This window comes from Petaurus breviceps, unplaced genomic scaffold (assembly GCF_028583685.1).
Source record: "Petaurus breviceps papuanus isolate PSGF00001 unplaced genomic scaffold, PetGlider_PUasm1.0 77, whole genome shotgun sequence".
In the NCBI taxonomy this organism is placed as follows: Eukaryota; Metazoa; Chordata; class Mammalia; order Diprotodontia; family Petauridae; genus Petaurus; species Petaurus breviceps.
This window is the reverse complement of record NW_027186492.1, coordinates 6277894-6298873: the sequence shown is the minus strand read 5'-3', so window position 1 is coordinate 6298873 and position 20980 is coordinate 6277894. Positions and strand designations below refer to the sequence as shown.

At 41.4% G+C, this 20980-nt stretch overlaps 1 protein-coding gene and 1 pseudogene across 2 annotated transcripts in view; one reads left to right on the top strand and one right to left on the bottom strand.

The window, feature by feature from the left end:
- Nucleotides 1–1935: 1935 nt before the first annotated feature.
- The window catches only part of UBR1 (ubiquitin protein ligase E3 component n-recognin 1), a 168291-nt gene continuing 149246 nt past the window's right edge, over nt 1936–20980 (top strand). For both annotated transcript variants that reach the window (XM_069105859.1, XM_069105860.1), the window contains exon 1: nt 1936–2919. In XM_069105859.1, coding sequence (XP_068961960.1) covers nt 2365–2919 — 555 coding nt within the window. In that variant the 5' untranslated portion in view covers nt 1936–2364. The remainder of the gene's footprint in view (nt 2920–20980) is intronic.
- LOC138175251 (phosphoethanolamine/phosphocholine phosphatase pseudogene) lies at nt 13895–15857 on the bottom strand (annotated as a pseudogene).

Here is a 20980-nt window from a genome sequence, read left to right as displayed (position 1 = left end):
TCCGACTGTTCCAATTTATTGTATAATCCTGGACATTTGAGAATGCTACTTAATAAACACTTTGTTGATGATGATTCATTTTATAGAATGATTCACCTGTAAAACAGGATAAGCTTGTCATTTACAAAGCTGTTGTGAGCAGAAGCTAATAAAAATAGTTCTTTGAAGGTAAAAAGAGCATAGGAAGTGAGGCAAATACAACTAATCCAAGGCTAATTTAAATTAGGCCAAACAGCACCCATATCTTGTTGAAGGACAAAAAACTCTCCATCATGTTATATGTCTCTCTGTATATTTCTTTTATCTGTCCTATGGTCAATACATATGGATAACATACTTTCAGTTAACTCTGTGAATGCAATAAATAGCATCATAACCCTGACTTCAAATAACCAAAGAACTGGAAATGCTTTCCCGGTTACTATCCAGTTCATTACCTCAATTAATTGATGGGTTACTGGGAAAGTATCTCTACTTTTTGTCTAACATAGGGTTATGACATCAACTATGTTCTATCAGTGTTACCTAACTAAAGCTTACAACTTTCATGCCATGACCAATTATTTAACAAATAATTATTGAGAACTCATTTTTGTTCAGGACACTGAGTTGGGTTACTGTGGGAGTGCTGAAAGCATGTATAAGATACTCCTGCCCTTAAGTAACTCCCAAACCTGTGAGGTAGATATGTATATGAATAACTGACATACATGGTGGTACATGAGTTGTGCAGTCCCTGGTACAATGGAGAAGTTTCCTATATCAAAGTTTTTATGACTTTTTACAGAGAACATAAAAATTATGAATACATATACACATGTAGATACATACATACATAAGTGTACACACACACACATATATATATATTTGTGTATCTATGTATTTATTCAGTTTTAAAAGCTTGACCCAAAGTGAACCAAAAGAGGTAAATTTAGGTCTATCAGGGAAACAAAATGTACCAATTTTAAAATACATGGTGTTTTGAAAATAATTACATCTGTGACATACTAACCCAAATGCAATGGGGAAGTTTCAAGAAAGGCTCTTGGTCTCTGTTCACTTGCAAAATTAAGGGAATGGAAAATGTTATAGGTCCCTTTCACTTGTAAAATTCTATGAAACACTTAAGACCTCATTTCTGGCAGGGAAACTTTCTTATGGAGAAAACAGTATTTGAGCAGAGTCCAGAAAGCTAAATAGGACAGTGATGAGTTGAAATGGTGTTAAGAGGCAGAGGGCTAAGATGATCAATTAGAAAATTGTTTGGTCAAGTGCTGGAGAAAGAGGGAAGTTCAAGGCATCAGATTCAAGAAGTATTCCATTATCTCTTACTAGCCCTCTTTTTTTGGTAGAAGTTATGTCTTCATTTAAGATGGTTATTACTGTACTTTGTTAGTACTAGCACTGCAGAATTTAAGAATTGTACCATTTAAAATCTTATTTTCGTCATTATTTTAGTGTTTCTTATCGTTAGACATTTATTCTGAAAAACAGCATGGCAGAGAAGAAAAAACATCGGAGGACGATGAGGTAGTCAGGAGTCCTGGCCTCTACTCTTGCTTCTTACACTAACAAATGAATCACCACCCTCTACTACATTTTGCTGGATTCATATCAACAAACATCGTTGGCTCCATGCTAGACATGAAGAAACAAAGATAACTCTCAGCCCCACCCTAGAGTTCACAATCACACAAGGTGGAAAGTGTATAAGTGTCTAAGAATGGTCAACCAGTGCCTAAGCAAGACTCATGCTTTCTTTTCAAAAGAGTTTCAAGACTTCATAGATTCGGGATTTATTTTGCCCTTCCAAAACCTAAGGGTATTGGATAGCAAAGCAACCTTGGGAATCAGGAAGACATGGGTTCAAATCCTTTCTCACACATTCTATCCAGCCTTATGAACAGGAAGACAATCCTGTGAGGTGGGTAGTATTATTATTCCCATTTTACAGATGAGAAAACAGAGGTACACCGGTTTGCATAAATGACTTCCCCAGGGGCATACAGCTAGCCAGGTCTGAGATGGAATTTGAATTCAGGTCTTCTGCACTCTATCCATCACAACACCTAGCTACTTATAAAATTACGCAGGAGTTGCTGATTTCCAACCCCTGGGAGGAGCTTCCACTCCAAGAGTTGCTAACCCTTATGAAATCACAGGTCCTGACCACCCCCAGAGAAACATCCTACAATGGCAAAGTACTTTCCAATTTGCAAATGGCCCATCTGGGCCACTGAGGGTTAGAACGGGTCCCGAGCTGGGGGAGGAGAGTTCAGGAGTGGGGGGTGAGGGCGAAGCTGGATTTTATTTCTTCTGGGCTTTACCACGATCTACCTCGGGGGAACTGGTCAAGGCGCTTTAATGACTACGGGCCTCAGTTCCTTCATCTACAAAAGAAGGAGAGGCTGGACCAAATGTTCTCATTCGCCATTTAAACCGTTTATCCATGGGTCTGGACACTGCAACCACCGACAGTACCCTTGGAGCCACGGCCTTCCCGGAAGTTCACCTTCTGCCTTCCGCTCCTTACCCTTCACGAAAGACGACCTCAAAGGATTTGGAGTGTTGAGAGACCGGGGAGAGGAGCCTCCGCTGGAGCCTAGACTACAAAAAGTAGGGTTCCACGCCGCTTCAGGAAGTGACGTTTGTGCCAGGGACGCAAACCGGAACTTGCTCCCCGGCTCTGCGTCAAACCCTGCCACAGCGACCCTCTTGGGGGTGTCGCAAAAGTGTCGCCCAGCCCAAGTCCGCTCGGCTCTCGACTGGCTTTGGGTCGTCTCCTCTTCTGGGTCGACGACTGCGGTGTCAGTCGGTCGCAAAATGGAGGATCTCGGGCTGTGGGAAGCGACCCGGATTGGAGACCGGACTGGCGTTCCCGGGAACGGGTCTTCGCCGAGTGCTCAAGAACTTGCCACGGTGAGCCTTTTTCCATGGATCCTCTTTGTCGTCGTCGCCCTCCTCGGGACTTGTACCCATCGCGGCCCGGGAGATGCGATGCCCAGCTAGACTTAGGGGGAGGGGGGTGGGAAGTGCAGCGTGTCGGGGAGAAACCCGGCCTCGCTGCTGAGGGGGAGCTAGGGCGCCGGCGCGCCTTCTGCTGCTGTCAGAGGGCGAGCCGAGCCGAGCCTGCAGTGGGGAGGCCGGGGGGAGGTGGGGAGCGGATGCGGGAGCCTCGCCGCCGCCGGGGTCCCCTCCCTATACCACGGGCTGGGCATTAGGCTAGTACCGGAAAGGCGCTCTCGACGCAGCGTTCGCACCCCTGCAGTTCAGAAAGTGTTCATTGACTAAACCCCTGCTGTGTGCCTAGTATCGTGCCCGCGCCGGGGGTGAGAGTAGGGGGGGAACGGGGGCACATCAGCCCCGAAACCCTGCCCGGAAGGAACTCGTCTTCCTTTTACTTAGGGCAAACTGCTTGCCTGTCTGCCAGTCTGTCTGTCTGTCAGGCTGTCATCGGCCCACCTATCTCTATCGTAACCTCTTTGAGGGCACGCACTGTCTTTTGCTTCATTTTCTATCCCCAGCGCTTAGCACAGTACCTGGAACAGAGTAGGTGCTTAAGAAATGCTTATTTCTTTAAAAATCTGTTTTTACACATTGTATATTATATGTATATTCACATAACTAAATATATGTTATTGAGGCAGCTAGGTGGCAGTAGTTAGAGCTCTGAACATGCAGTCAGGAAGAGCTGAGTTCAAATATCACTCAAGACACTTGCTACCTGTGACAGGCTGGGCAAATCACTTAACCTCTCTCTGCCTCAGTTTCCTCCGCTGTAAAATGAGGATAATAATAGCACCTACCTCCCAGAGTTCTTGTGAGGGTCCAATGAGATATTGTAAAGGACTTAGCTCAGTATCTGGCACATAGTAGAGTCTGTATACATGTTAACTATTATTATGTGTATATACACATAATCAGATATGTATATTCACAGATATGTGTGCATACATCTACATACATATGTGTACCCACAACCATAGTTACATATGTGTAGGCACAGAAATGTATCTATGTGTGTGTACCCATGCATGCATGCAGTTACCTCTGTACAAGTATGCTTGTTTGTATCTTCAGTGTATATGTACACTGTATACATGCGATTTACATGTGTACATGCATAGACATGTAAGCTTAGATGTGTAAGATTATAGCCACTAAATATTAAACATTACATATGCATATATATCTATATGCTGTCATGTTTTGATAGCTTAAAATTGCATTATGATTTGTGACACTGTATATGCAATACATATCTATGTATAGAGACATTTACATACATGCATCCATATTTACATTACACATATCTATGCATAGATGTATAAAAGTGTATAGAGTATACACACACACAAATAAACATATACACACAGTGTCTCAGAAATCAGTACATTTTTAGGCTTTTAAAGCTTAGAAAATGAATGTAGGGATAGAGGATAGGCTGTACATACTGGCTTTGTGATTTCCTTGGTACAGGGGATAAGGAAATTCCCTCTTCCAGTGTAAATTGTTACCTTCTCTTAGACTTATAATTATCTTCCCCTTTCTTTATATTCCCAGCGCTTAGCAAAGTACCTGTCACATAGTAAATACTTGTTGACCTTTTTCAATTAGTCAGCAAACATTTATTGAAAACCTTTTATGTGCTAGGTTCTGTGGGGTACAGAGAAAGGCAAAAAAAATTACCTGCTTTCAGGGAGGCTACAGTCTAATAGAGGAGGCAACATGAAAACAACTATATACAAATCAGATATATACAGAATAAATTAGAGGTGACCAAGAGAGGGAAGGCATTAGCATTAAAGGGGATCAGGAAGGGCTTCTTGTAAAAGATGAGATTTTAGCTGCAACTTGAAGGAAGCCAGGAAGTGGAGATGAGGAGGGAGAGAATTCCAGGCATGGATGGGCAGCTGATGAAAATGCCTAGAATTGGAAGATGAAGTGTCTTTTTTTTTTTTATTAAAGCAATTGGGGTTAAGTAACTTGCTCAAGGTTACACGGCCAGTTATTTCTGGGTGTGTTGCTAAGTATCAGAGCCTGGATTCGATCCCAGGTCATCCTGACTCTGGGGCCGGTGCTCTTACTCACTGAGCCACCTGGCCACCCCTTGAAGTGTCTTTTTCAAAGAACAGCAAGGAGACCAGTGTCACTAGAGTACTTGGGAGTAAGTAAAGTGTAAGAAGACAGGAGAGGGCCAGGACTTTGATGCCAAACAGTGGTTTATCTTTGGTGTTGGATATGATTGGGAGCCCCTGAAGTTTTTTTGAATAGGAGAGTGACATAGATTTGCATTTTAGAAAGATCAGTTGGACAGCTTAGTGGAGGAAAGACTAGAGTGGGAAGATTCTTGAGTCTGACAGACCCACCAATAGGCTAATGCAATAATCTAGGCATAAGGTGATGAGAGCCTGTACCAGAGTGGTGGCAGTGTCAGAAAAGAGAAGAGGGCATATGTAAGAGATCTTACAGAGGTTAAATTGATACTTTGGCAACAGATTGAGTATGGGGGGTAAGAGAGATTAAGGAGTGAGGAATGGAAGATTATACCTACATTATGAGCCCAGGAGACTGGTAGGATGGTGGTACCTTTGAGAAATTGACTCAGAGAGTTGACTAGTGCACTAAGAGGTTAAGTGACACATACCAACAATATGTATCAGAGTTTGCACTTGAACCCAGGTTTATCTGACCTTGAGGTCAGTTCTTTATTTGCTGCAAATTGTTACTGTTTCAACATAGCATCTATACAGGGGAGTTTCTGTGGGGGAAGAGCACTAACAATTGAGGAGAACCAGAAAGAGAGATCAAAAATGACTTAAGAGTTCTAGCAGGTGGCACCCTTTGAAGGGAACTAAGGATTCCAAGGGATGGAGATGAGGAAGCGCAGTACTGGGTCAATGATCAAGGGCTAGTGAGAGACCGCCACAGTTTTACATTGATGATTTGAGTCACATTTTGAAAACCTTGTGTTTTGATGGGCGTTGACCCTTTTTGCTGCATTAATCTGTAAAACTCAGCTTTCTACAGTTCAGCTGTGCAGGCATGGCCTCTGATAAGTGGGACTTTAGTGCCACTTGGCTCACTGAAGTAGCTTTCATTTAGTAGCACATTGCATCCTTGATTTCCACAACTGAAAGTGTGCTGTTCCTTCTTAAATTTTCTGAGAGCACTTTGTTTGGATCTCTCTTTTGTCCCTCTGCTTAGTATCCATTGTGTTATATTTAGCTGTATGAGTATTTCATTCCACATCGCTTTCCCCATATACAGTATATATACTTCTTGAGGATAATGTCCCCAGTACCTTGTACTTTGTAGGTCAGTCAGTAAGCCTTTATTAAACATGTACAATGTCTGTGCTAAGAACTTGGGATACTTTTGTCTAAGAAAGACAAAAGACAGTTCCTGCCCTTCTGGATCTAAGTGCTTATTAAGTGTTTGTTGAATTAAACCGAACTTGTTAAAGCAAACCTGTGCATTTTAGGAATAGAAAGACTGTTTTTGGGGGAAGTATTGTGTGTTCTGGATATGGAAAGTAATGTCTTTGGAGAAAAAGTTTTAGAAAAATTTAGTAACAAAGGAAGTTAAGGGATTAAATATTTTTTGTTGTGTGACCTCCAGCAGAACTAAAAAAAATTGAATTAGACATCAGTAGTAACATTTTATACTATTCTGTTCTATGAAATAGAATTACTCTATCAGTTATCAGCAAAGTTAAAATGTATCTCCTGGTAATGTGTACTTTTGCCCAGAGTGGAAACAGCTGGTGATACTGTTAGATGGTCATTTAAGTGAGATATGGAGTTGGAAGAAAGAGTATTTTATAAGAATAAAGAGTTCCAAATCCCTTGGAATTGTGTAATTTAAAGATGTATAGCGAACTGTTACTGTATTTCTAAGACTTTGCATATTTGCTTAGGTCAGATAATGACTAGAGATCATAGCTGTTTACTTGTTCTTACTTTTGGAGCACAGAGACAGAGACTGGTACTGTGGTTTCTTTGGGTTTGTAAACTCTCAGGGAAGGAAACTTTCCCCTGCAGTTTTTCTAGAGAATTGCCTAAAAAACAGAAGTTAAGTGACTTGCCCACAGTCACCCAACCAGCCAATATTTGTCAAAAGAAGGATTTATACCAAGGTCTTTCTGTCAACTTTTAGGTAGTGAAGATTCTAGTCAGAGATGTATAGTGGAAATAGAGCTGTACTTGAAGGCAGAAGACCTAGTTTTTAATGCTGGTTCTAACACTAGCTGTGAAATGTTTTATAATTTACTTTTAGTTTTTATTATTATGGACTTGAAAAACATCAACAGACATGAACATTCTCATAAACAAAGAATTGAAAAAAGATTGTATGTGAATCTGTAAATCTATAACAGCTTGAATTTTTTTTAAAGAATATGACAGATTCAGGGTATAAATTCTGAAGCTGTCCTGCTTAGCTGTGTCTCCCTCTGTGAGCTCCATTATCTCTTCTCTGCATTTAAAAACATGTTTTATTGATAGTTGTATGATCTTGAGCAAGACACACTAACTTTTTGACTCTCTATTTCCTTGACTATAAATGAGGATAGTTGTATAGCTCTATTACCTTCATCACAGGGTTACTGTGAGAAGTTTATTGTAAACCTTAAGAGATACATACATTTGAGTTATTAAGCCTGTACTCTAAAAGATTAGGGGAATCCCAACCTTTATAAGATCATTTTAACCCTTTCTTTTACAGATAAAAACACTGAAACCAAGAGATGTTAAATGACTTGACAAACATACAGGTTTTGTTGTAGTTGTTCAGTTGTTTAAGTTGTATCCAACTCTTTGTGACTCCATTTGGGGTTTTCTTGTCAAAGATACTGGAGTGGTTTGCCATTTCCTTCTCTAGTTCATTTTGCAGATGAAGAACTGAGGCAAACAGGGTTAAGAGACTTGCCCAAGATCACATAGCTAGTAAGTGCTTAAGGCTAGATTTGAACTCAGGAAAATGAGTCTTCCTGACTCCAGGCTGTAGCAGCAAGCACCCCAGCGTCCCCAGGGTGGGCTGCCAACACAGGTTCTTAGATCTGCTTTGTTAAAGGAAAGCAACTCAAAATGAGTTAACAAGCTTACTTTAATCAGTCAAACATATGTATCATTTACCTAGTTCAGGGGAAAAAGGTCAGCACCCCAAACTTCAGAATATACAGACAGAATTATCAAGACAGAGAAACAGGTCAAGTAGACAGTTTCCAAACTGTCCAACCATTACATCCATACCAAATCAACATCTGGGTTTCAACATCTGGGTTTTTCAAAGCCGAGGGGGGGCTCTCAACAACGGCTTCCCAGAATCCAGATCAAATCACAGAACACTTCTCAAAGTGAGCCCCAAAACAAAGCTACACATCAGGGCTTATATAGCCTTCTCCTGGCTCAGAGAATGTAACAACCTTATTGAGCCACTGGCCAATCAAAAAGTATCTACTGAAAAACAAGTCTCCCACCCCAGGCTCCAGGTGCACTTTACCCTAGGGGCAGGGAAGATCTTAAAAATTTACATTCCCATTACATAGGTCTGTCAGTTCTTCTGGAAAGCAATTTGAAAAATTTCCCCCAAAGCCACTTAACTGTGCATCCCCCCCCCCCTTTTTTTTTTAAATTCAGCCATCTTTTGGCTGAAGGCTGAGACCATGGCAGAGAAGGGGAGATCCTTAGAGAAGGGCAGAGATCCAGGTTCCACAAACAGGGCTTTTATTAGTGTGCTGAGAAGGGGGTAGGGAATCACCAAGGAATCGAGCCAAATTTCCAGAATCACCCGCCTGCCTTATTCCTTTCATTCTTAAAGTACCCTGTCAGACGTGAGGGTGGGAGGATGCACTCCCTGGCTGTGTCCAGGGCCGGCCCACTCTGGGAAAGGGGAACGGCCAATCTGGACAACAAAGCTAGAGTTCCTGGATCTCCACAAGAAGAGCACATGCCTCACATGTTGACTCGCTCCCGTTGCAACCTAGAGTTGTAGACTCTGGACACTGTATTCCAGGCATCCGCTTCCCAGTGCACTTCCTGAAACACTCGTTGGTCATCCTCTGCAGCAGCTCCTGCGCGGGGATCTGCACCTTCACTTGCTCCATGATGAGCCCCGGGTCCAGCTTCCGGCTACCTGAACTCTGAGCGGAAGTTGCCCTTCATGGCCCTGTAATGTAATGCCAAAAGAAGGCAACTTCCCAGGTTCAAAATACCAGCATAGGTGCTCTCTATTTTATTCAGTGACAAACCAAGAACAGAGAAGATCAAAACATGACATCATTCAAAATACAGCATTTACTAAGTGTGATTAAATAATCTCCAAGGACTACCCCACCCCAGGACTTTCCAATCATTCAATCAATTACAAAGTCTCTGTTCTAAATACTTCTCCACCCCTAGGCTATACCTTAATTAAGTCCACCACAAAGCCCCTCTTCTCAAATGGAGATTAGTTTCCAAACATAAGTAAAATACATTCATTTGCTCAACCATAGAACACAAAAAGGTCAAAAGTTCCCCACCCCTGGATCACAATTGAATCTACCCCAGAGTTACATCAAGTTTAAACACAGCACTTAATACCCAAATGGAGGTCTTTTCTTCATCTTGACACGAGGCAAGTTCTCAGCAATCTTAGTTCCTGGGGAGACAAGGCTTAGCAAGGCCATAAGATACATTGCCAGTCCCTTCATGAATTCATCCTCTGTCTGTAGAACAGTCCTAGAACCCCTGAACACATTAGCAAAGCCCTCTCCCAGGATTTCTGTAAACATACAACAAGAAAATCCTTCTTCAGGGCTTCTGAACCAACAGAAAGGCTCCCAGACCCCTGCAACAACAGCACTGTCCTTCACCAGTGGACAGTATTCATTCTGTCTGCCGGACAGTCTCCAGACCCCTGCAACAACAGTACTGTCCCTCACCAGTGGACAGTATTCACTCTCAGTACTGTCCCTCACCAGTGGACAGTATTCACTCTCTGTCTGCAGGACAGTCTCAGGCCTTCTTAACCAAATGCCAGGTTCCAGGACTTCTTCAACAGGACAGTCTTTCACCAGTGGACAAATCTGGCAAAATAACATCAAAACAGACAGACAAAGTACCAGCAAAACAGCCATGTCTCCTCAGTCCTTGGCAGCTCAGGGGGCAGGTCTCAAAAGTCCAGGGCAATTCAAAGCGGCCACCAGCAATCTCTTAGTCTCTCTCTCTCCACGAGGTGCTGCTTCCAAAAAGAACTTCCGCCTCTCTCTTGTCTCTCCAAATCTACATCACCAGCTCCTCCCAATTCAGGACTTTCTTTTCACATCAACAAGCCCATCCCACAGGTGGGATTAACAAACTCTGGGTTTTAACACAATCAATTTGAAAACCAAGCCAATACAGGGGAATCTTTAATTGCCATTACTATCACAGGCCCCCAAGCAGTTACCGGGGCACCGCCACTGTCGCTGCTGACCCGTACCTGCACCGTCCTTACAACTTTTTTTTTTTTTTTAGCAATCGGGGTTAAGTAACTTGCTCAAGGTTACACGGCCAGTTATTTCTGGTTGTGGTGCTGAGTATCTGAGCCTGGATTTGATCCCCAGGTCATCCTGACGCTGGAGCAGGTGCTCTTACTCACTGAGCCACCTGGCCGCCCCATCTCCTTACAACTTTTAAGAATAATTTGGATGAGAGAGGTAGGGAGAAGTTAGTGAGAGAGTAGCCAAAAGAAAAGGTCATTGAAGCATTTTTTTTAAATCCCAGAAAAGAACAACTAGAAGACCAGAGGGAAATACAAAGAAAAACAACTTTGAACGTTGAATGTTAAAATTATTTTGTCCTTAGAAAAGCAAGCTATAGTAGTAGATGTTTGCAGTTTCACATACAGACCTCTTCTTCTGTTCTCTGTAGATAGAAATGCTCATTTTATTTGATATTTAAAGTTAGTTTATTGACTTTAAAGAAAATCTAGTCTAATCCCCTCATTTTGATCAGGAAAAAGCCACAGAGATGTCATAGCATCTTTTTATGAAATAGGGTCTAGACCTTTGATTTGTGTGTGTGTGTGTGTGTGTGGGGAATTCTCAGTTTGGAAAGTTTCTCCAGTGATGAAGATTGAAAATTTATCTATAATTTGTGATATTAGGTAGTTACTTGATTGTATCAAGAGGTTAAATGTTTGATCACATAGCTGGTATGTGTGAAAGGTGGGGCTTGAACCTAAGGTTTTCTACTCTAAGGTTAATCCTCTAGCCATTATGTCAAGATGCTTCTCAGCATGACATAGAATCATAGATTTAGAATTGTTAACATTTCACCTATCTTCTTGTCTATCTTCCTCCTCATTTTATAGGTGAAGAAACTGAGGCCCAGAGAGCTAAAATGTTTTATCCAAGGTCACCCAAGATAGGAAGGTATCAAAGCCCGATTTGCTCTTAGGACCCCAAAGCCTGATTCATACTTTGTTCCTCTACCTTAAAATGTAATGCCAGACAGGCCAGGACCCAGAATTAGGAAGACTTGAATTAAAATCATTCTTATATACTTAGAAATTTTTTTTTCAGTTTTGAATTCTCAGTCTCCCCCCATTCCCTTCCTCATTCATTGAAAACACAAGAAATATGATACCCATTAAAAATGAAGTAATGCAAAGCATATTTCCTCATTTTCCATGTTGTAGAACAAAAAGCAAGAAAAATAAAGAGAAAAAAATGCTTCAGTCTGCACTCAGAGTCCATCAATTCTTTATTTGTTAACAATCAAAAAGGACACCCCCATGGGGTCATCATGACCCACAGTTTAAGAAGTACTGAAGAGGTCCCAAGTGGAAAAAGTTTAAGAAACCCTGTTCTGTACCCTGGCTAGCCACTTTGGAAAGGAGTTCATAAAAAGATTATATGGGCTGCTATTTGCATTTAAGATAGAGGTACTGACCATGATTGGGGAAGTAGATAGTATAGCATGGTAGAATTAACTCAGGATTTGTAGAATTAATTTGCCCTACTAAATGGTCATGGAGGTTTGAAAGAGATACTGTATTTAAGTGTATACCTTCTACTGCTAGGTACCAGAGAAAACTGTTTTTGTATTCACTTTTTTTTTTTTTTTACTTCTAACATTTTACTGAACCTTGTACTACCCTTCAGAACCAGATTTGTTTGGAAGTATGAGACTATAATAATTGAATGTGTGTCCATAATAGGCAAAACAATAATCCTTGTATCGATAGGCAAGTTTTATTATCAACAATTTTATGTGACCAGAAGGTTTCTAATTCAGTCAGTCAGTAAGCATTTAAGGTCTTATTATGTGCCAGACTCTTGGCCCAGAAAGTATTAAAAAGAAGGGGAAAAAAATAGAAAGGCAAGTTTGAGATGATTTTTTTTATTGGTGTAATTTTTGCTATAGCAAAATACAACAAAACAAAGGAATCTTGGGGTGTCTAGGTGGTGCAGTGAATAGAGCACTGGCCCTGGAGTCAGGAGCACCTGAGTTCAAATGTGGCCTCAGACACTTAAAACACTTAGTAGTAGTGTGACCTTGGGCAAGTCACTTAACCCCAATTGCCCTGCCTTCCCCACTGCAAAAACAAAACAAAACAAAACAAAAAACCCCAAAGGAATCTGGGCTGTTTCTTGGATTTAGTTTTGATATTTTGCTTGTACTATTTTTTTCCATTTGTTTTGAAAATTAATTTTTAAAATTCTAAATTTATACCCCAAATAAAGTGAGTATTTTACACAATAGAACATAGTATATATATATAACAGGAAAAGAGCATTGTATATGAAACTGGATTTCCATTATATACAATTTGCTTTTCTTTTAAAATACATATAATAATTTCAATATTTAACTTTCAAAGCTGTCCTACCTCTCTGTGATTCATTTTGGCTTTCTATGCTATTTCAGCTTCTCTGCATAAAAAAAAGCTCCAATGACCCCATTTTCTTTCTTTTCTTGGGCTGCTCTTATCTCTAGTCTTGCCTAGCCCTTTTCTTCCTACCACCCATCCCCCATGGAGGAAAAAGAAGAAAAAAAGTCTCATGCATTGTCTGTGAAACAAATTCCTACATTTTCCACATTTGAAAATGTCTGTCTTATTTTATATCTTTAAGTCATTAACTCTCTTGTCTTAGAAAGTCTTATACAACATTTGAGAAATAAATTAGAATTGCAGGGTGCATAAAGGCTGAAATGGTCAGAGAGTCTATTTCCAGACTACTTCTGGGAGTAGACCAGAAGAATGAAAAATAGTGCTTTGGAGCCTAAGCAGAAGGAAGATATTGCAATTAATTTTTTTTCAAATGTTCCCAAATGCATATAAATCCCTGGAACAGAGCTGAGAATATATCTTTTTTTGTCTCCTTGGGGACAAGGAAAATGCCTGGAATGTTTGGGAATGTAAATGCTATGAGAACTTGTTCTACAAGTTGGCCATATATCAGCAAAGTTTTCCCTTGACCCTAAATGCTGAGAAAAGGTTTGGTACTGTCTTATGATTATTGAAACATATTTCTGTCCCAAATAAATACATACACACAATCTCATGTAACTAACATTGACCTCATCACATATCACACATTTTATTCTTTAATTTGTTCAGTCTTTCAGAACATTGTAGTTATATGAACATCATCCTCAACCTTGGAATAGATCCCACCTCTGAGGGAGGGATAAACCAAAGCAAATTCGGGGGTGGGGGGAAAAAGTTCTTGTGTTGGTAATTAAAACACGATTTTGCTTTCCTGGGTCCCCATTCGGAGGTAAAGACAAAAGGGGTATGGGTTGGGAGGGGCCAGGCAACCCAGGAGCTACACCTTCCCCACCTGGCCAAACCACAGGCTCCATCCCCTACAGGGCTCTTAGCATTTGTTCATCATCTCCTGAAAGTAATGAGGGACTTCACCTCACCACTCCCAGGGCACCACGGTGCCCCGGAATGAAGAGGGCTCGGTATTCTGGGCTTCCTGGATGAGTCGGTGCATGGGGTAGTGTGATAGTAGTGGCATTTAAAGATTCCCCTGTATTGGCTTGGTTTTTCAAATTGATTGTGTTAAAATCCAGAGCTTGTTAATCCCACCTGTGGGATGGACTTGTTGATGTGAAAAGAGAGTCCTGAACTGGGAGGAGCTGGTGACGTAGATTTGGAGAGACAAGAGAGAGGCAGAAGAACTTTTTGGAAGCAGCACCTCGTGGAGGCAGAGAGAGACACTGAGAGAATTGCTGGGAGCCACTTTGAATTGCCCTTTGAATTGTACTTTACTTATGTTTGGAAACTAATCTCCATTTGAGAAGAGGGGCTTTGTGGTGGACTAAATGAAGGTACAGCCTAGGGGTGGAGTAGTATTTAGAACTGGGACTTTGTAATTGATTGATTGATTGGAAGGTCCTGGGGTGGGGTAGTACTTGGAGATTATTTAATCACCCTTAGTAAATGCTGTATTTTGAATAATGTCATGTTTTGACCTTCTCTGTTCTTGGTTGGTCACTGAATAAAATGGAGAGCACCTATGCTGGTATTTTGAACCTTGGGAAGTTGCCTTTCCATGGCATTACATTACATTATGGTGTAGTTGGCAAGGAGTACAAAGCATAGTGCCTCTATTTGTTCCAGGATCCTTGGCTTTACAATCTCAATCTAAATGGCATTACATTACAGGTAGCCACAGCGCAGGAAGGTCAGATCACCGGCCACCTGCAGCCCCATGGGGCAAAAGTCATTGCAATCGTTGCCCACACAAAAGAGATGCTCAAAGTGCACCCAGTCCAGCGCCCTCTAGCACAGGCACCAAGCACCTTGTGCTTGCACATTTGGCAGGGTAGGGAGTGCATGAGTGCTTGTGGAAGGGATGCGACACCAATAGGCCACTCTCATCTCGCCAGATGGGTTGCTAAAAACACTGGCCTGAAGCATGCAGGGAGCTCTCCATTTCGAAAGTGTTGGCATCTGATATAAGGATGATCTCAAAGCAGCTGTCCTGTTTGGTCAAGAACTGGAAGAGGTCCGTCATGTCCTGACACAGGAGGATCTCCATCTAGACTTCATGGAAGTAGTACACACCCAGGTAATGGAAGACCTTGTATGTACACCTTGTAAAAAGCCCTCTCAGAACGTGGCTCACAGGCTGTCAGGCAGCTTCTAACTCAGAGCGATGTTGTTCCAGTTCATGATGGTCTCATCAAAATCGAAGATTAGCAAGAAGTGGAGTGCCTTCCCTAGACAGGCATCTCAAGCCAGTGACTGGAAAACACCCATTCATCCTGAGGACATTATCCGGGGCTCTGCCTGTTGAAACTTTTTAGCAGTAGTTCCCAAAAGCTATATTCTCACCTTCAGTGGCAGCTGCGGCAGGTGGTGGGGCAGGCAGCAGCGGGCTTTGGTAGTATGCCTGTGAGGCAAAAAGGACTTGAATGAGATATTGGGCTGTGGGATGGAATAAGGGGGGCAGAGTCAAGAGGGGATGTGGTGTCCTATGAGAGGGGACACGGTGTCCTACTGTCTAATTAAGGAGATTCAAGATTGTTGTGAACATAATACTCAGCACTTCAAAAGATCCAATATAGTTTGTTTAGAATGTAGAAAATGGGAAGGAAACCAGAGATAACAGTAAAAGGCTTAGGAATAGTAAAATAAGAGCAACTATGATTAATATATATATATATTTACAGTCATCACTGAATGAAAAGAAGCACAAACACCTGACCACACAAGCTGGAGAATCGTAGGTACAGCCATCTGGGTCCTGCTTGGGAGGGTCCTAGGCAGTACATCTCCTCTGTGGGTGAGATTTTAATTTGGGGTCTGAATCTGACAGTTTAAGTAGTGCTTAGAACAAAGAAGGCATACTGCCATGTGTTTTTAGCAAGCATCATATCTTGTGTGAGGCCAGGGAGGGAGGCCAGTCCCTCCAAGACCTCCACCCCCCCCCCCCCCCAAGAGTGATGTTTCCTTGGAATGGCTAGTTCCAGGAGTTGGGAAGTTGTCATATCTCTTCTCAAGGATCTGGCCAGGGTCCCAGGAAAGGAGCAGCCCTCATGTTCTCAGGGTCCTCTGTTCCCAAACAGCTCAGGGTAATAGAAAGTATTGAGTTGGGACCTTGGTTTGTATAATCTTATTCCTCACAGAGGGGCTTACTTTGCCCCTTCATCTGCACTCCCCTCAGTTCCTGGGCTCCAATGTACAAGTCCCCCACCCTAAGAGGCCGGGGATGGAGTTTGGCTCTACTGCCCCCCCCCCCCCAGGCCCTCCCTGAAGCCCACCCTGCACCTTCCCTCTAAACATCTTTTTTTAACAAATAAAATATTTTTTAAATATTCATTTTAAACTTAAATATAAAATGAGAAAAGAAAAAAAATCTTTCCATTTGTACAACAGAATATGAGAGGATTCAATATAAAACAATAAATTTCCATCTCAAGGGAACATATAATAAACACAATTGTCGACCTCTAGAAAAGGTTTGGTTAAAGGAGACAAATAGCAATATAAAATTACATTTATTTGTTATTCCCGTAAGGCTAGCATTACTTGTATCAGTACTCCTGAGGGACCTATACAGAGTGGTTTTACTGCAGATTTTGATCCCCAGTCCCCATCCCCTGAGCTAGCTTTAAGGGAATTTCGAACTTCACTAAAGCTGTGGGAGTCTTTTTTTTTTTTTTTTTTGCTTTTTGGAGGGGGGAAGGTAGGGCAGTTGGGGTTAAGTGACTTGCCCAAGGTCACACAGCTAGTTTTTTGTGTGTGTGTGTTGTGTCTGAAGCCAAATTTGAACTTAGGTCCTCCTAACTCTAGGGCTGATGCTCTGTTCACTGTACTACCTAGCCACCCCATGTGGTAGTCCTTTGGAAGGTGGGAATGAGACTTACTTGACTTCATCAAGGTTAAAATTCCAGGAATAATGAATCCTGAGGCACTTGAATCGTTAACTTTGATGAAGTGAGTTGCTGTTTGATATCCCATCCAACAGATCCAATATGATCCAGATCGGCACCATAATTGTTGACCTCTATTTAAGAATTGGTTAAAGGAGACAAACAAATAGCAATATATAGTTGCAGAATTTATTCCCAAGCTAGCAGATACTTTTACAAGGAGTGCAGGACTAGTCATGACTAACCAACAAAAGAATGAGAGAGTTAAGTATATTTTAGGACTAAACCAATTCAGGGTGGCCAAGTCACATAAATTAATGATCCCCATAATGGTTTAATCATTGTATGAGAAAGGATTTTTTTTAATTGAATAAATGGTAAATACAATAAAATAAGAGAGATGACAAAGTGTCAATTGAAATTATGATCCAGAATATCTCTTTTCTTTACCATTAACATTCCATAACATGGTATATGTTCAGAAAATCTTAAGATAAGACAAAGTCCCATTACTTAAGTTAATGCCTAGAGTTGAGGGTCTTATTCTCAAGGGCCATAAAGTAAGCCCATTTTACTCCCATTCTGGCTTTGTTGACATAAGAAGAAGCATTCTAGGAGAACAGGACAAAGCTGGGTCTGTTTGGAATTTATGATCTCAGGGTGCCTGTTTTAAAGCCTACTCCCAGACTTATCTAGTCTCTGGAGTGGCTGACATAAAAAGAAGCCTTTTTAAACATGAGGCAAAGTAGCCTGTTTGAGTAATTAAGATTTTGGCCAACATATGGTATTTAATGATTATCACTACACATTGTTTTCAAAGCTACCCAGCTCTTCTGTGCTTCCTTCTAGGTTTTCTTTTGTTCTCTACTATGCATTTTATTTTATTTTTTCCTCCTCCTTCTCCACCCCCTTCCCAGAGAAGGCTACAATTAGACACAAATTTATATACGTATACATACATACCTATAAACACATACATACACACACGAACATACACTAGTCTATCTTTCCATGTGTAATGCCATGTACAAGCAGTTTTCCAGAAGAATACTACTGTGAACAGCTTTTAAAGTTCTGATTACATAGTATAGTGAACACTCTATTTATTCCATGACAAATCAAAGCAAAACATTCACAGTAAATCAAAGTACAGCATTCACAATATTACAGCTTATCACAGAAAATAAAAATATAGCATTCACAACAACTTATCACAAAAAATGGCCACATAGTTTCCACTACAGTGGTCACAAAGTTTTGAACAAAGAACGATCATTTAGTAACTCAAGCATTCACAAAATCCTTAATTCAATAACAAGGTACAGTAGTCAAACTTTTCCACTCATGGGGCATACTAGGTTACAAATCAATTATTCAGTCATCAATCACTAAGTACAAACATTTAGTCAATCAGTCATCCCTCATCATTTACTATTCAATCATCAGAAAATAGACCCTCCACCCCTAGGTCACTAGTAAATTAAAATCTTAGTCAGTACACATTATCCAAGTAAAGTCTTCTTTCAGCTTGACTTGGAGGGGGGGGTCCCTCAGATTCCCTGGATCCCCTTCCATGGTCCCAGATCCTGCCTGGATTCACCAAACTGTCACCTGGGTTCAAAGGCAGACAGCTGCTAGGGCCTTTTCCAGATTTCTGTGCAGGTCCTGCTCCATATTGGAGCTCACAGCGTCCAGTCCATCTCAAATCCTTCACAGTCTCTGTTCCCAAGAAGTCAAGGCTTGAAAAAGCCACCAACACGTTCATGCAAAGTGTCATCATCACAGTCATGCTTCCCCAGTTTTCAGCAGCTCCGGCTGGCCCTTGGAAATCCTCAACAGCCTCAACAGCTCTGGCTGGCCCTCAGCTCTGACTGGCTCTCCGAAATCCTCAGTAGCTCCAGCTGGCCCTTGGACTCATCAGAAGTTTCAGTTGGTTCCCAGAATCAAAATCACTTCATCTAGGTTCTCCAAATCAAAATCATTGTGGGGGGGGGGGAAGGGAGGGTAGTAACCTCGGCTCCCTTCAGCCTCCCCTGTGGGAGCAGCTTCTGCCTCCATGAAGTCTACTTCATGAAGATCTAACTCTTCCTCTCTGGGGCTTTTCTTATATACACATAGCATTAGCTTCCTGTTTCAGCCAACCCCTTCCTATTATGTCAGCAACAGGAGACATGAGTTCATACCTTCTGTTTCCCCAACAGAGGCTTGATCAGTTACTAAGTGCTAAGTACCTGCTACCTTTGCCAACACAAAGGGATCTTCACATTCAAATTACATTACCATTACACCATGGCCCTTTGTTGCACATGATTTTCATTGCATCATGGTCTGAGAATGATGCAGTTAATATTTCTGCCTTTCTGCACTGAATTATGAGGTTTTTATGCCCTAGTACCTGGTCGATTTTTGTGTATGTGCCATGTACCACTGGGAAGAAGGTATATTCCTTTTATCATTCAGTTTTCTTCAGAGATCTATCATGTCTAGCCTCTCTCAAATTCTATTCGCCTACTTAACTCCTTTCTTGTTTATTTTGAGGTTAGATTTATCAGGTTCAGAGAGGGGGAGATTGAGGTCCCCCACTGGTATAGTTTTGCTATCTATTTCTTCCTCTAATTCCCTTGACTTCTCTAGGAATATGGATGCTATACCTCTTGGTGCATATATGTTAAGATCATTCTGGATGGTGCCTTTTAGCAGGATATAGTTTCCTTCCTTATCTCTTTTAATTAGATCTATTTTTGCTTTTGCTTTATCTGAGATAAGGATTGCTACCCCTGCTTTTTTTTTTTACTTTAGCTGAAACATAATATATTCTACTCCAGCCTTTTTTCTTTACCCTGTGTGTACCCCCTTGTTTCAAGTGTGTCTCTTGTAGACAGTATATTGTAGGATTGTGGTTTTTAATCCATTCTGCTATCTGCCTCCATTTTATGGGAGAGTTCATCCCATTCACATTACTACATTCGGATTACTATCTGTGTCTTTCCCTCCATCCTATTCCCTCCCCTGTTTGTTTTTGTTTTCGTCCTTCTCCCTTCCCCTCCTTAAGAGTTTTCCTTTTGACCACTGCCTCTCTCAGTAGTCCCTCCCTTATCTACCCTTTCCCCTTTCTACTATTTCCCTCCCTTCTAACCACCCTCCTCTTTTTACTCCCCCCTTAACCCTTCCTACTGCCTGTAGGGCACAATGGATTTTTATACTTAACAGAGTATATTATTCCCTCCTTGAACCCAAACCAATGAGAGTAAATTTCATACAGTGCTCCTCTCCCTCCCTCCTTTTCCTCTATTATAATGAGTTTTTGTGTCTTTTCAAGTTAGAATCCTAAACTTAACTGACTCTCTTGATCCCTCTTTGAACCAGAACCAATAAGAATAAAGTTCATATGATGTTCATCTCCCTCCCTCCTTCCCCTCTACTATAGTATGTTTTTATGCCTCTTCATGTGTCATAGTTTACCTTTTTCTGCCTCATCCTTTCCTTTTCTCTCATTACAATCCCTTTGTACCCCTTAATAAGGTTTTTTTTAATCATCAGATTAGTTCATTTATACCCATACCCTCTATCAATGTATATCCCTTTTAAATGTTGCGATAATTATATAAATTTCAATATTGACAGGTATCCATTTCTCATATAGGGATGTAAACAGTTTGCTCTTATTGAATCCCAAGTTATGTGTGTGTGTGTGTGTGTGTGTGTGTGTGCATGTATATGTGTGTGAGTGTGTTTTCCTTTTTATATCTTTCTTGTTTCTATACTTGTTTGTCATTCACTGAGCAGCTTAGGAGCCATGACGACTCCTTGCCCTCAACTGTACCCATAGGTCCCTTTTCAGTCTACTTTAGAGCTATGACTCAGCACTGGGTAGTGAGTGACAGAGCTGCCAATTGGCACCTGCTTCTACTTCTTGCATGTCAGGATCCTTTGTACCGGATCTGGGATCTCTACTTGTCGTGATGCACAGTTGCAGGCAGACCCTTCTTCAGCTCGTGTGTTTGAGAGCCCTTTGTGGCCTTTTCTGGCTGGATCCTTTCCCCATTGACCACTGACCTCGTTCTATATTCTTACACTGACCTGAGTTGGAAATATGACTCACTGTGATTTTTTTTTCTTGG